The sequence below is a fragment of the Gopherus evgoodei genome, chromosome 14, assembly GCF_007399415.2.
Source record: "Gopherus evgoodei ecotype Sinaloan lineage chromosome 14, rGopEvg1_v1.p, whole genome shotgun sequence".
NCBI lineage: Eukaryota > Metazoa > Chordata > Testudines > Testudinidae > Gopherus > Gopherus evgoodei.
The window spans coordinates 485,549-498,469 of NC_044335.1; the positions used below are offsets into that span (position 1 = coordinate 485,549).

Below are 12,921 nucleotides of genomic sequence, written 5' to 3' on the forward strand. Positions count from 1 at the left end.
CATGATAATGAATGCTGTATTGCCCACTAATTGTGTGTGCTCTGAATGGGTGATGGGAGTCAGGGTAAGGTTAGGAGGGAGACAAGGAAAGATCTGAGTGTCTCTCTTCCCCCTTTCTCTTCCTCCTCTCATCCTTTCTTTCTGCCTTTTCTCATCTCCTTCTCTGTATATCACCTTCAGGGCAATGCCAGCTTACTTTAGAATCAAACTTCAGGGAAAGGTTATCCATCTTTCTGCAAGACGAGCCAGGCTGCTGGGGAAGGAGATAAAACACTCTCACCATATCACTTGCTGGAATCAAACCCCTCTCACTTACTCGCTCATTTACCCCTTCAGATGGAACCGGACGGACACACCTCTTTACCACCCCCTCAGATTTTCTGCCTCCCAGCTCCCTCCCTGCCCTGCTGCCTTTAGCTTCCTTTCTTCCTAAAAGCAATTGCAGTTTATTTCGCTGCACTAACGTGCTCTTAAAAATAACAAATTGTTCCAGGCTTTTAGTCACGACTTCTGCCTCCTTCCCCACAAAACACCATCTAATCACCAAAGCAGCAGGTCTGGGTGAGGGAAGCGATAACAGGAGAGCAGAGAGGGGGGCCAAGGTGGGCTCTGGGGAGAGGGTTTGGGTTCTCAGATAATTATGGAGCATTGCTCATACTTCTCTCCCCCGGGTACAACTCCACCTGACTCACAGACCAGAGTTAATTTTATCAACAAACAGGCAGCAGGCTCCTGCTTTAACAACAAGCAGTGCTCCCTCCCATGCTGGGCCTCTCCAGAGCTATAACTTCTGGGGGAACAAAGGAGCCAGAGAATGAGGGTTTTTCATTTCTGGAAGCATGTGAGGCACTTCGGAAGGCATTAGGCCTTCAGGAGTGATTTATAATATTATAAAGAGGGATTAATGTACCTTTACGGTGCGTGCCATGAGGCAGAAACAAGAAGGAGCAAATCAGAGCTCCCAAGCTACCTACAAGCTACATCCCACATGTATAAAGCTCACACAGCTTATCAGGCAGAAGTAAGTTCAGGAGCTGCCTGGTGCAGCAAGGCGCAGAGCTGCTGTCTAGGCTCCGGGGGAGCCAGGAGGTTTTGTTTGCTCATCCTGGAATGAGAGGGTTGGCTCAGGCTGTACAAAGCCATGGATAATGCAGTCATATTAGAATATGTATATAGTAGCAGCAGGAACAGGGGGACACCAAGATGGGCTTGTGATGCTGGTAGACCAGGTGCCAGCTCAGGTCAAGCTCCCCATGTCTCAACTGAACCCTGATAAATACATGGGTGGAGTCAGTCCGGCTCACCTGGTGTTAGTATTGTTAGAATAGGGGTTGGAAGTAGAAGAATGAGTTTAGTGTTTAGACTGCATTGAAGGCTGGGGCTGGCTGCCTGCATTAATTTCACTTATAACATCCCATCGTGTAAGGTAGTGATTGAGCATTTGTATTGTGAGCCATTGTAATTGTAACTCTCCAGGTAGGAGAGGGACATTAACCAGTGTGAAATGCTGGTCTCCAGCAGATGTTATGTCCTGCCCGACAGGGAAGGCCCAGCAATACCAGATGGACTGAAGTGGAACATTAGAGAGGACACGAACTGTTTACTCTCCCCTTTCCCTCTCTCCCCCCCCCACATCTCATGAAGAGGAGTCGCAAGTGAATTCCTCCCATCAGCTGAGTTGCAGCTCAGAACAGAAGGGAGGAAGGGAATAAAAACCCCCTAACAAAGAGGAACTGGATCTCATTGCTTCTTGGACTCTGCAGACAAGATTTCTAAGGCATAATAAGCAAGAGATCCCCTGTGCTCAGCCTGGGTTAGCCCTAAATGACATCTAGAGCCTGCTTATTATAGAAGCTTCTATTATAGATTCATAGACTCATAGATTCATAGACTTTAGGGTCAGAAGGGACCAATGTGATCATCTAGTCTGACCTCCTGCACAAAGCAGGCCACAGAACCCTACCCATCCACTTCTATAACAAACCTCTAACCTATGCCTGAGTTATTGAAGTCTTCCAGTTGTGGTCTGAAGACCTCAAGCTGCAGAGAATCCACCAGCAAGTGACCCATACCCCACGCTGCAGGGGAAGGCGAAAAACTTCCAGGGCCTCTGCCAATCTGCCCCGGAGGAAAATTCCTTCCCGACCCCAAATATGGCGATCAGCTAAACCCTGAGCATGTGGGCAAGACTCACCAGCCAGCACTCAGGAAAGAATTCTCTGCAGTAACTCAGATCCCATCCCATCCAACATCCCATCACCGACCACTGGGCATACTTATCTGCTGGTAATCAAAGATCAGTTGCCAAAATTAAGCTATCCCATCATACCATCCCTTCCATAAACTTATCAAGCTTAATCTTAAAGCCAGATATTTCTTTTGCCTCCACTACTCCCCTTGGAAGGCTGTTCCAGAACTTCACTCCTCTAATGGTTAGAAACCTTTGTCTGATTTCAAGTCTAAACTTCCTAGTGTCCAGTTTATACCCATTCGTTCTTGTGTCTGCATTGGTACTAAGCTTATCTTTTGAAACGTGAGGTTGTAACTCATTTATGTGTTTGTTGACCTGCTTTACACTTGAAAATAACTCTCTTATTTCCTTTTGCTATATAATAGATCTGTATTTAGTTTATTATAGGGTTGGCTATGAGTGTGTGGTGTGCAGCTGACCTGGGGTAAGTGACTGGCCGTTTGGGGCTAAAAGCAACCTGAATATTGCTGTAATTTGTGGTGCAAGCAACCAGCTATCACAACAGTAGGCTGCCTAAGTGACAAGATAGACCAGAGAATCCAAGGGGCCTGCCTGTGACTCCATGTTTAGGCTGTCAGAGACCCTGAGCAGTGGTCTCTTGGTAATAGGTTGGGGAAATCTATGTGCAGAACTCGCAGCCAGTTTGAGTCTGTGCCCTGCTTCCTAGCAGTGCCCGGGGCTTGGCACAGCTGGAAAGGTTCAATGTGGCATTTGAGGAGTGCTGCATGGCTGCACCAGCTCAGCCAACCCTGACTCGGGAGGGGCTCAGAACAGCAACATAAGAACAGCCAGACTGGTCAACCAAAGGCCATCTAGCCCAGTTTCCTGTCTTCTGACAGTGGCTGGTGCCATGTGCTTCAGAGGGAATGAACAGAACCAGTAATCATCAAGTGACCCATCACCTGTTGCTCATTCACAGCCTCTGGCAGACCGAGGCTAGGGACACCATCCCTGTCCAATAGCCATTGATGGACCTATTCTCCATGAATTTACCTAGTTCATAGTCTTGGCCTTCACGGCATCCTCTGGCAAAGGGTTCCACAGACTGACTGTGTGTTGTGTGAAGACATACTTCCTTTTGTTTGTTTTTAAACCTGCTGCCTATTCATTTCATTAAGGGTGACCAGATGTCCCAATTTTATAGGGACAGTCCCGATATTTGGGGCTTTTTCTTATGTAGGTGCCAATTACCCCCCATCCCCGACCCAATTTTTCACACTTGCTATCTGGTCACCTTACATTTGGTGACCTCTAGTTCTTATGTTATGAGAAGGAGTGAACAACACTTCCTTATTTCCTTCTCCACACCAGTCATGATTGTATAGACCTCTATCTTATCCCCCTTTAGTCGTCTCTTTTCCAAGCTGAAAAATCCCACCCTTATTAATCTCTCCTCATATGGAAGCCATTCCATATCCGTAATCATTTTTGTTGCCCTTTTCTGAACCTTTCCAATTCCAATATATCATTTTTGAGATGGGGTGATCACATCTGCACACAGTATTCAACACACTAGGGTCAGACACGGGGCAGGTCTCTGAGGGGGCAGAACCAAAGAACCCCTGGAGACTTATTGCCAACCTGAAATGCAGCTGAGCCCTGTTCCCTGTCTCTGCATCCCTGTTCTGACATGGGCATTATAGCCTCAGGGCCTGGAGCATCAGCTCTTGAAATGACTAATGCTGACCAGGGCCGAGTGAAGCCGATCTGATAGATCTTCCCACTTGTGTGTCGGGGTTTCTCTCCGTAAGGTGGGAATTGCCCCAGGTTTTGTTGCTCTGGAAGAATTTTTACATAACACTCCCCTTCTTTCCTTGAGAGGAAGAGTGATGTCTCTGGGAGAGAGAGACTGAGTCCTCCCCTTAACCTGGCATGCCCTGGAGACCCCAGTGCTGAGTGAGTGGGAAGTGGAAAGGCCTTTTCTGCCCTTCTTTGCTTCAGCATTTACTTTCAACCCTCTGGAACAGCTGTGAGCTGCGGTGGGCTGCGGTGTCTGCTGCACACTGGGGGGTCCCTTTCCCTAGAGCTGGGCAATGCTGTTTCCTCCAATCCTCTCCAGACTGAGAGAGGGGCCTGGATGAAAGCCAGTTGGCTTAAATACCAGCCAGATAAGGCAGAGGTGTGATGCTTTTTGGCAGGGGGAGAAGCTTGAGGAACTGGTGAAATCTGAGTGAGGGCATCTGCTCAGCTCTTGCCAATGGGGTTCGCCACTCCTGGGCTCTGCCCAGCCTGAATGGAATGGGGAGGAATGCCTCTGCCAGGAGTTTGCATTCTCTTCTCTCAGACTCTGCCTCAGTCATCAGTGCCTCAAAGCCCTGTGCTAGATGAGGGCAGCGAGCTGGCCCTTGGACTGCCTTAGAATCTCTCTATCCAGGATGTACATAGCTCCCATTGTCGTCATATCTGGGGCCCTCCAAAGATTTAAAAATAGAATTAATGTTGGCAACCTCTGTTTCCCACTTGCCAGTCTGTTGGGAGCACAGCTTGACTGGTTTATAGCACTGATTTTAACAGTGCATGTGTGTATCTATGGGACAAGCTTATTGGAGGAAAACTGAATCCCAGAGCTGAGTTTTGCGTTTAGCTCCAGACCTGGTGAGACTCTTATCTCTTGTGGCAGTGTGACGAAGTCGGGCTGTTCTTAATGTTTCCTCTGAATCTGTGTGGGTGCCTCAGTTTCCCTTATGCATTTCTTAAGTCTCCAGTGTGCATAAATGGCCGACACTCTGTATCCTGGCAACAAATGGCCAGGGCCCTTCCCCCTGCAAGGGGGTGGCTAAAGGTGAACAAAGAAATCAGGTGACCTCCTGGCCTGGGAAAGAGACAAAGCCCAGAGGAGGAGGAGCTGGAGGGGGTTTCAGTTTGAAGCTGGCTGGGGACGGGAAGTGAGGGTAGATGGGGTTGTCTGCCTTGCTGGGCCCCAGAATGGACCTGGCTGAGGGGTCCCATTCTCTGTACCTACAAGCTCTGTTTTAGACCCTGTTCCTGTCATCTAATAAACTTCTGTTTTACTGGCTGGCTAAGAGTCACATCTGACTGCAAAGCGAAGTGGGGGTGCGTGCAGGACCCTGTGGCTTCCCCAGGACCCCGCCTGGGCGGACTCGCTGTGGAAAGCGCACGGAGGGGCAGAGGATGCTGAATGCTCCAAGGAGAGACCCAGGAGGTGAAGCCATGTGAGCTTCTTGCCCTGAACAAGTCTGCTCCAAGGGAGAGGAGGCTCCCCAGAGTCCTGACTGGCTTTATGGGGAGCAGTTCCAGAGCATCGCTCAGGGACTCCGTGACAGGCAGTGAGTTCCATAGTCCAAGTCTGGCTCCCATAAAGGACATACCTCCTGTACTCACAAGCCTCCCGTTAACAATTAACAGCTTCCTGGTTCCAGTGGGATGTAACTGTCATAGAGGTTATCTCTGAGACCTAGGTGTAATCTCTCGACACCATGTGGAAGTGCACTTTCCCTTCTTCTCCTCCTCCGCCATATCCTTCTGATCGGGCACACTCATGCAGACACATTACCTGTGGGTGCAGCGTTGGGGAGAGATAGCTCAGTGGTTTGAGCATTGGCCTGCTAAACCCAGAGTTGTGAATTCAATCTTTGAGGGGGCCACTTAGGGATCTGGGGCAAGAATTGGTCCTGCTAGTGAAGGCAGGGGGCTGGACTCAGTGACCTTTCAAGGTCCCTTCCAGTTCTGGGAGATAGGTATATCTCCAATTATTTACTTTATTTTTACTTTACTGTGCCCGGTGCTCTACACTGCCTGGCAGGTCACACCTAGGAAAGATTCCAGGTGCCAGCGATTATCTACAAACCCATCATTCCTGTAGAGCTCAAACTGAACTGGATGCCTCACCAGCAGTGAACACAGGAGCCCTGGGGCCAAGAACCTGGCATTCTAATGAATGTCCAGGCATGGGCTGGGAAGTGGGGAGCCACAGGAAGGGAAGAGACTGAATGTGACACATGTTATGGGGTTTGTTAATGCCACGATCTTTGTATTGATTTGTAGCTCTCTCCCGTTCCAACTGCGCTTTCATTTCATCTTTACTGAAGTTTCACTGAGGTGATGCCTTCAGCCCTTGATGGTTGAGTCTCACAGATCCCCTCTTCCTATGCCCACATCTGTCAGTCTGAAGAGTGAAGCTTGTGGGAGTTGGCCAGGGGGTAAATCTTCACTATCGGATCAGTGGCAGGTTCTTGCCACTGGAATTCACATGCACCATAAAAGCTAGAACTTGCTGAGAGAGGCACCTTGTTAGCTGCAGTCCTCAACAGTTGAGTTTCACACCTGGAAATTCGGCTGGTGTTGCTGAGGGAGTCTGTATAGATGCTGCTGAGTTGTGGGGGAAATGTTTGCATCACACTTGAGCTAATCTGTGTACCAGGCAGCTGGAAGGTGTGTTGATGGTTGTGGTTAGAAATCAAATAAATACTTAGGGCACTGACCACAGGGGTTGCCGACAGAACAAAGAGATGGGATAAGTTCACTGCTGCTGGCAGAGGACGCTCACCAATGACATTGTGTGTTTATTTTGTTTCAGACAATCGTTCTCAGATGTCTAGAGCATCTCTGCATATCCGAATCCTGGATGTGAACGACAATCCACCCGTGCTGGCCATGCCATACGAGGCTGCGGTATGTGAAGATGCCAAACCCGGCCAGGTAATCAGAACGCCCGGGTCCCAGTCAGCATTTTGCCACGTGCAGTGTTTGCAGGTGAAACGTCTGCATTAGGCCTGGCACATCCTGACCGGATGTCTGTGTATCTGGGAAGCGCATGCAGCTGTGAGGCCTGTGGTGAGGCCCGCCTCAGGGTTAAGGAGTTGGCACTGTTCTCTGACTGCTCAGGTTGAGACAGAACTTCCACCCTGATAGTGTGTGACGTTGGGGGGCAATTTTCATCTCAAAATTACTCTGGCAGCCACTGCTTGTGGAGCTGCGGTTGCCTCTCCCTCCAGGAGAGCTGACCCTTCAGGAAGAGGAGGGTGCTGTTATGTTCCCGGGGATGGGGGTGGGGGTGGGAGCAATGCCATTCCCTTCCTGCCCAGCTGCAGATGCATGGAAGATGCTGAATAGGTGAATCTGATGGCATTGGAAAAGGTTTTCCATCTCTCTTGAGGGAGATGCTGCCCATTCCCAGTGCTGTGAGACGCCCCGAGGCAGAGACCTCTCCATCAGCCCCAGGGAAGCAGCTCTGACTACTGCTTTCTTCCTGTAGCTAATTCAGACAATAAGTGTCGTGGATCGTGATGAGCCTCAGAGTGGCCATCGCTTCTACTTCACACTGGCCTTGGAAGCCACCAACAACCACCACTTTTCTCTGCTGGATATCCAGGGTGAGTCATCCTTCTTTCCACTTTCATCCTTCTTTCCACTCCCTTCTGCCCTATTCTTCCTTCCTCTCCTGTTGGTGGCTGCATGGCCTGGGACCTGTGCCAAGAACGGGGAGCAAGAAAGGCTGGTCACCATGGGAAGTGCTGTGTGATGCAGCAGGCTCCCCGGACTGTTCCCCCACAAGACCTTTCACCTCTGATTGATGTGGAACCAGCCCTTCCCGAGCAGCTGCGTGAGCCCCACCGGCCCTTCCTAGGAGCCTGTCCCACCAGAATTCTTTGCTAGCAAATAGCAGGAGCTCTCACCAGCTGCTTTGTGTCTGGCTGCTGCAGGCTGCACCTCGCTCCTTCCTAGCCAGCAGTCTCTCAGCCCCTGTTAGGTGCTCTGTGGCTCTGACAGTGGGAGGGCCTGTTTTCCTTTCTCAGTCCTGCAGAGGGGGCACAGCCTCACCATGATGTATATTTGATTTCCCCCACACGCAGTGAAGCAGCCCCCTACCCGGAGCAGAGACACGCTGAGCAGAATAGCAGGCCATGCCCCTGGAAAAGATGCACTGGGAGGCTGGGGGCTTCACTCACACATTGGGTCTAGGCTGTATGTACACTACCACTTTTGTCGGTATAACTTGTGTCACTCAGGGACATGAAAAAGCTAGAGCCATCAAGCAATTAAAAGAATTAATTGTGATAAATCGCGCGATTAATTGCACTGTTAATAATAGAATACCATTTGTTTAAATATTTTTGGATGTTTTCTATATTTTCAAATATTTTGATTTCAGTTACAACACAGAGTACAAAGTGTATAGTGCTCACTTTATATTTATTTATTACAAGTATTTGCACTGTAAAAACAAAAGAAATAGTATTTTTCAATTCACCTAATACAAGTATTGTAGAGCTATCTCTTTATCATGAAACTGGAACTTACAAATATGGAATTATGTAAAAAAAAAACTGCATTCAAAAATAAAACAATGTTAAATTTTAGAGCCTGCAAGTCCACTCAGTCCTACTTTTTGTTCAGCCAATCGCTCAGACAAACAAGTTTGTTTACATTTACAGAAGATAATGCTGCCCCCAGTCCACTTCTTGTTTACAATGTCACTTGAAAATGAGATCAGATGTTCTCATGGCACTGTTGTAGCTGGCGTTGCAAGATATTTACGTGCCAGGTGCGCTTAAGATTCATATGTCCCTTTGTGCTTCAACCACCATTCCAGAGGACATGCGTCCATGCTGATGACAGGTTCTGCTTGATAGCAATCCAAAGCAGTGCGGACCAACACCTGTTCATTTTCATCATCTGAGTCAGATGCCACCAACAGAAGGTTGATTTTCTTTTTTGGTGGTTCGGGTTCTGTGGTTTCTGCATCGGAGTATTGCTCTTTTACGATTTCTGAAAGCATGCCCCACACTTCCTTCCTCTCAGATTTTTGAAGGCACCTCAGATTCGTAAACGTTGGGTGGAGAGCTGTAACTATCTTTAGAAATTTCACATTGGTACCTTCTCTGCGTTTTAGCAAATCTGCAGTGAAAGTGTTCTTAAAATGAACATGTGCTGGGTCATCATCTGAGACTGCTATAACATGAAATATATGGCAGAATGTGGGTAAAACAGAGCAGGGGACATACAATTCTCTCCCCAAGGAGTTCAGTCACTAATTTAATTAATGAATTATTTTTTTAACGAGCATCATCAGCATGGAAGCATGTCCTCCGGAATGGTGGCCAAAGCATGAAGGGGCATACGAATGTTTAGCATATCTGACACGTAAATACCTTGCAATGCCACCATGCAAGTGCCTGTTCTCACTTTCTGGTGACATTGTAAATAAGAAGAGGGCAGTATTACCTACTGTAAATGTAAACAAACTCGTTTGTCTTAGCGATTGGCTGAACAAGAAGTAGGACTGAGTGGACTTGTAGGCTCTAAAGTTTTATATTGTTTTGTTTTTGAGTGCAGTTATGTAACAAAAAAATCTACATTTGTAAATTGCACTTTCACGACAAAGGGATTGCACTTCAGTACTTGTATGAGGTGAATTGAAAAACTATTTTTTATCATTTTTACAGTACAAATATTTGTAGTAAAAAATAATATACACTTTGATGTCAATTGCAACACAGAATGCAGTATTTATGAAAATGCAGAAAAACATCCAAAATGTTAAATACATTTCAGTTGGTATACTATTGTTTAACAGTTTAAAAGTGCGATTAAAATTGCGATTAATCATGATTTTTTCGAGTTACTTGCATGAGTTAACTGCGATTAGTCGACAGCCCTAGAAAAAATACACACGAGTGACACCGACGGAAGCACTGCTGAGGACAGTGCTATGTCGGCAGGAGACGCTCTCCCATCAGCATAGAGTGACTACACAAGTGAGCTGTGCTGCTGTCAGCTCGTAGTGTTGACATGGCCTAAGACATGTCAGTCTATTGCTTTTTGGAGCATAAGGAGTTACTAGCTCACACTACCCTGTCAGTCTGTCCAGTCTGTTATAGTACCTCTGGCACTGGCTGCTATTGTCAGTACTTCAGAGGGAGGTGGAAACAACTTCAACATGCCTGGCCAATTGTTCAGAGCTGGCAGGAAAAGCTCTGCTTTTGCCTGCAGCATGTCAGGGTGTGCCCTGAAACCGAACTTTTCACACTGAGGCTTGGTCTACACTGCCAGTTGAACGACAACACTTTTGTCGTTCACAGGTGCTTAAAAAAGCCCCGCCCTCCCCTGAAAGACAATAGTTTTGCCATGGCAAGTGGCAGTGTAAAGGGCTCGTTTTCAGCAGGAGTGCTCTCCTGTTGACAACGCAAACTCGGTTCCTAGGGGATGGACGTATTTTGTTGGCAGCGTTTACACTTCCCGACTTTTAGCGACACAGCTGTGTCACTAAAAGCTGTGTAGTGTGGACAAAGCCTTAGTGTACAGCCAGGTCTACACTGCAAACTTCTGCTGTCATAGCTCTGTTGACTGGGGTATGAAGAGATGTGGTCCCTGAGCGACAGAGCGGTGCTGGCAACACCTCTTGCATTTATACTAGCAAAACTGTGCTTTTACCAGTGTAGCTGATTTTGCTTGGGGGACTGGAGTAGGCTTTACTGGCAAAAGTGCAGCTGTGTCCACACTAGGAGTGCTTTGCTGTGGTAGTAAATCAGAATAGCTACACTGGCAAAGCTAGTGTTAACCTGCTCTTAGCCTACAAACCTCTCAACACTATTCATAGTCTGCCAGAGTAACTGACTCAAGGGGCCTTCTGTGGCATGGGTTCCACCCGCTCCCTCTACGGTCACTAAGAAGCATTTCCTTTCATTGGGTCTGACTGTTCTGCTCTTTCACTTAATCTCAGCAAGTATCTCTTTGGAGGGCTTGGTCAGCTGATGATTCAGAATCTGTCCGTCAGTCCCTGCTAACTCTCCTCTACTGCAGGCCAAATAACTCCGGCACTCAAGCACCTTGCCACCTGTTCAATCTTGCCATTTGGCTAACCCTCCACTGCCCTTCTCAGGACTCAGATGACATGACCCAGACTGCCCCCTTGCTTTACAGACTGTCAGAATAATGTTTTCAGCAGACATGCTATCCTCTGTCTGTTCAAGCTGTGTGAGCTCAGCAGCTTCCAGCATTTAGCAGAGACCGGACGAAAGGCTAGTGAGTCTCTGAAGGTGAGAGCTGTAGGGGTGGGTGCAGCTGCCTGATATGACCTGAGTATGGTGCGTAAAGGAGGAGTAGAGCCATCACATGTTGCTACTTGCTCCTGCTAGTTGTCTGAGCTGCTCCAGTGGCATCTCATGGTCAAACATAGGTAGGTCTGGTACTACTGGAGAGACTCTCACGGTGAAAAGAGCAGACATGAGTTCTCCATTCAGGGGCCCAGAGGTGCTGTCTGTGGGCACTGATGTGTCTCATTAAATCGAGGAGGTTTGCCCCAGAGTCATTGCCTGCTATCTCTGTTAGGAAATTCAACCCTTCAGGGGCCTGTGCACAGCAGAACCCCAGCGTCAGAGTTTCTGGCCTCACAAAGACGGTAGATGCATGGGCCCAAGAGATCCCATGCTGCCTTTGGGGTGAGCTGAAATATTAGGGTTGCTGCCTACACATCCTGCCTTCTGCTATTCTGAGTGTTCATCTCTGGTTCTAATGCACTGAGTAGCATGGGGGTGGGATGGGCAAGGGCCAGCAGGGCTGTAATGTTGTTGGACCTGGTCTCAGCAGATCTGGAATCTTGTTGATAATCACAGTCTTATTTACTGTTGATTTGGCATTAAACACTATGAGCTTCAGGTCCCTGTGTTTGCCTGGGGAGATGCCCTCTGGAGTGGTGGAGGGTGCTGCCTGATATCAGATCAAGTTTCCTATTGGTTGACTAACATTTCTGCTGAGTCCAACTGCGAATTGTAAGTGGATCTGAGGGATACCTGCCACACTGCAGGCTCAGCTAGGATCCCAAGTGGCTGGGGGCATCTTAAAACCCTTCTACTAAACATGTACCTTCCGTTTACCTCCTGAAGCTTGCCCACTAGCCAAAGGCACCATGTTGGAGGGAGACAAAACAAAAGGTAAAGGAAGTTTTCAAAAAATGAAACCACCTCCCTTTTCGCAGCCTTCATCTCCCCATAACTTGATCCAGTTTGCCTTCCAGAAGAACTCTATCCCCTCCTAAAATCCTGTCTATGACATTTCAGGCAGATTGGTTTGGTTTTGGCCTAGTTCAGAGCATCAAAATCCAGGTTGCAATTAAAAGCTTCACTCTTAACTGTGGAGAAATGAATGTCTCTTCACTGTATGTTAAATAACTCTGGTCCAATTACTGACCCGAGGTGACCCTCAATTAACCTCTCTCCACTCTTGGGGCAGCTATTCATGGAGTCTTTTTGTGTGTTTATCATCTAACCAGCTTTTAATCCTCCTTAAGATTTTGCCCCATGCCCTGTGTTGTTCTCCTTCATAGCCTCTTCTGAGGGACCTTATCAAAAACTTTTTGAACTCCAAGTAAATTATATTCACCTGTGTCTGTTACTTCATTAATGTCTTCCAAATGTTCTGACAGGCCTGGGAGGCAGGATTCTCCCCCACGGGAGCCAGGGCTGTTTGACCCAGTCAGGTTACACTTCTCCAAGCGCATTGCCTGACAGGAGGTTGCTCTGTAGCTCCCAGCATCCACTGTGGCCCTTTCCTGCATTAGTGATTTTCCAACCTCATTTTCATGCGTATAAACATTTCAGATAATCAGAGCTTGGCAAAAGCCGCCCTCTTCCCCCAGACAGTGTGTGGGCATTTGTGCTCCATGTTCATGTTGCTCTGGGCTTCTCCACCAACGGGCTTCAAACCAAGAG

The 12,921-nt window shown here is 47.9% G+C and overlaps 1 protein-coding gene across 9 annotated transcripts in view; it reads left to right on the forward strand.

Moving 5' to 3' along the window:
• The window catches only part of CDH22 (cadherin 22), a 156,038-nt gene that overhangs the window by 124,289 nt on the left and 18,828 nt on the right, over nucleotides 1–12,921 (forward strand). For all 9 annotated transcript variants that reach the window (XM_030533291.1, XM_030533295.1, XM_030533290.1 and 6 more), the window contains 2 exons: nucleotides 6,789–6,910; nucleotides 7,467–7,584. In XM_030533291.1, coding sequence (XP_030389151.1) covers nucleotides 6,789–6,910; nucleotides 7,467–7,584 — 240 coding nt within the window. The remainder of the gene's footprint in view (nucleotides 1–6,788; nucleotides 6,911–7,466; nucleotides 7,585–12,921) is intronic.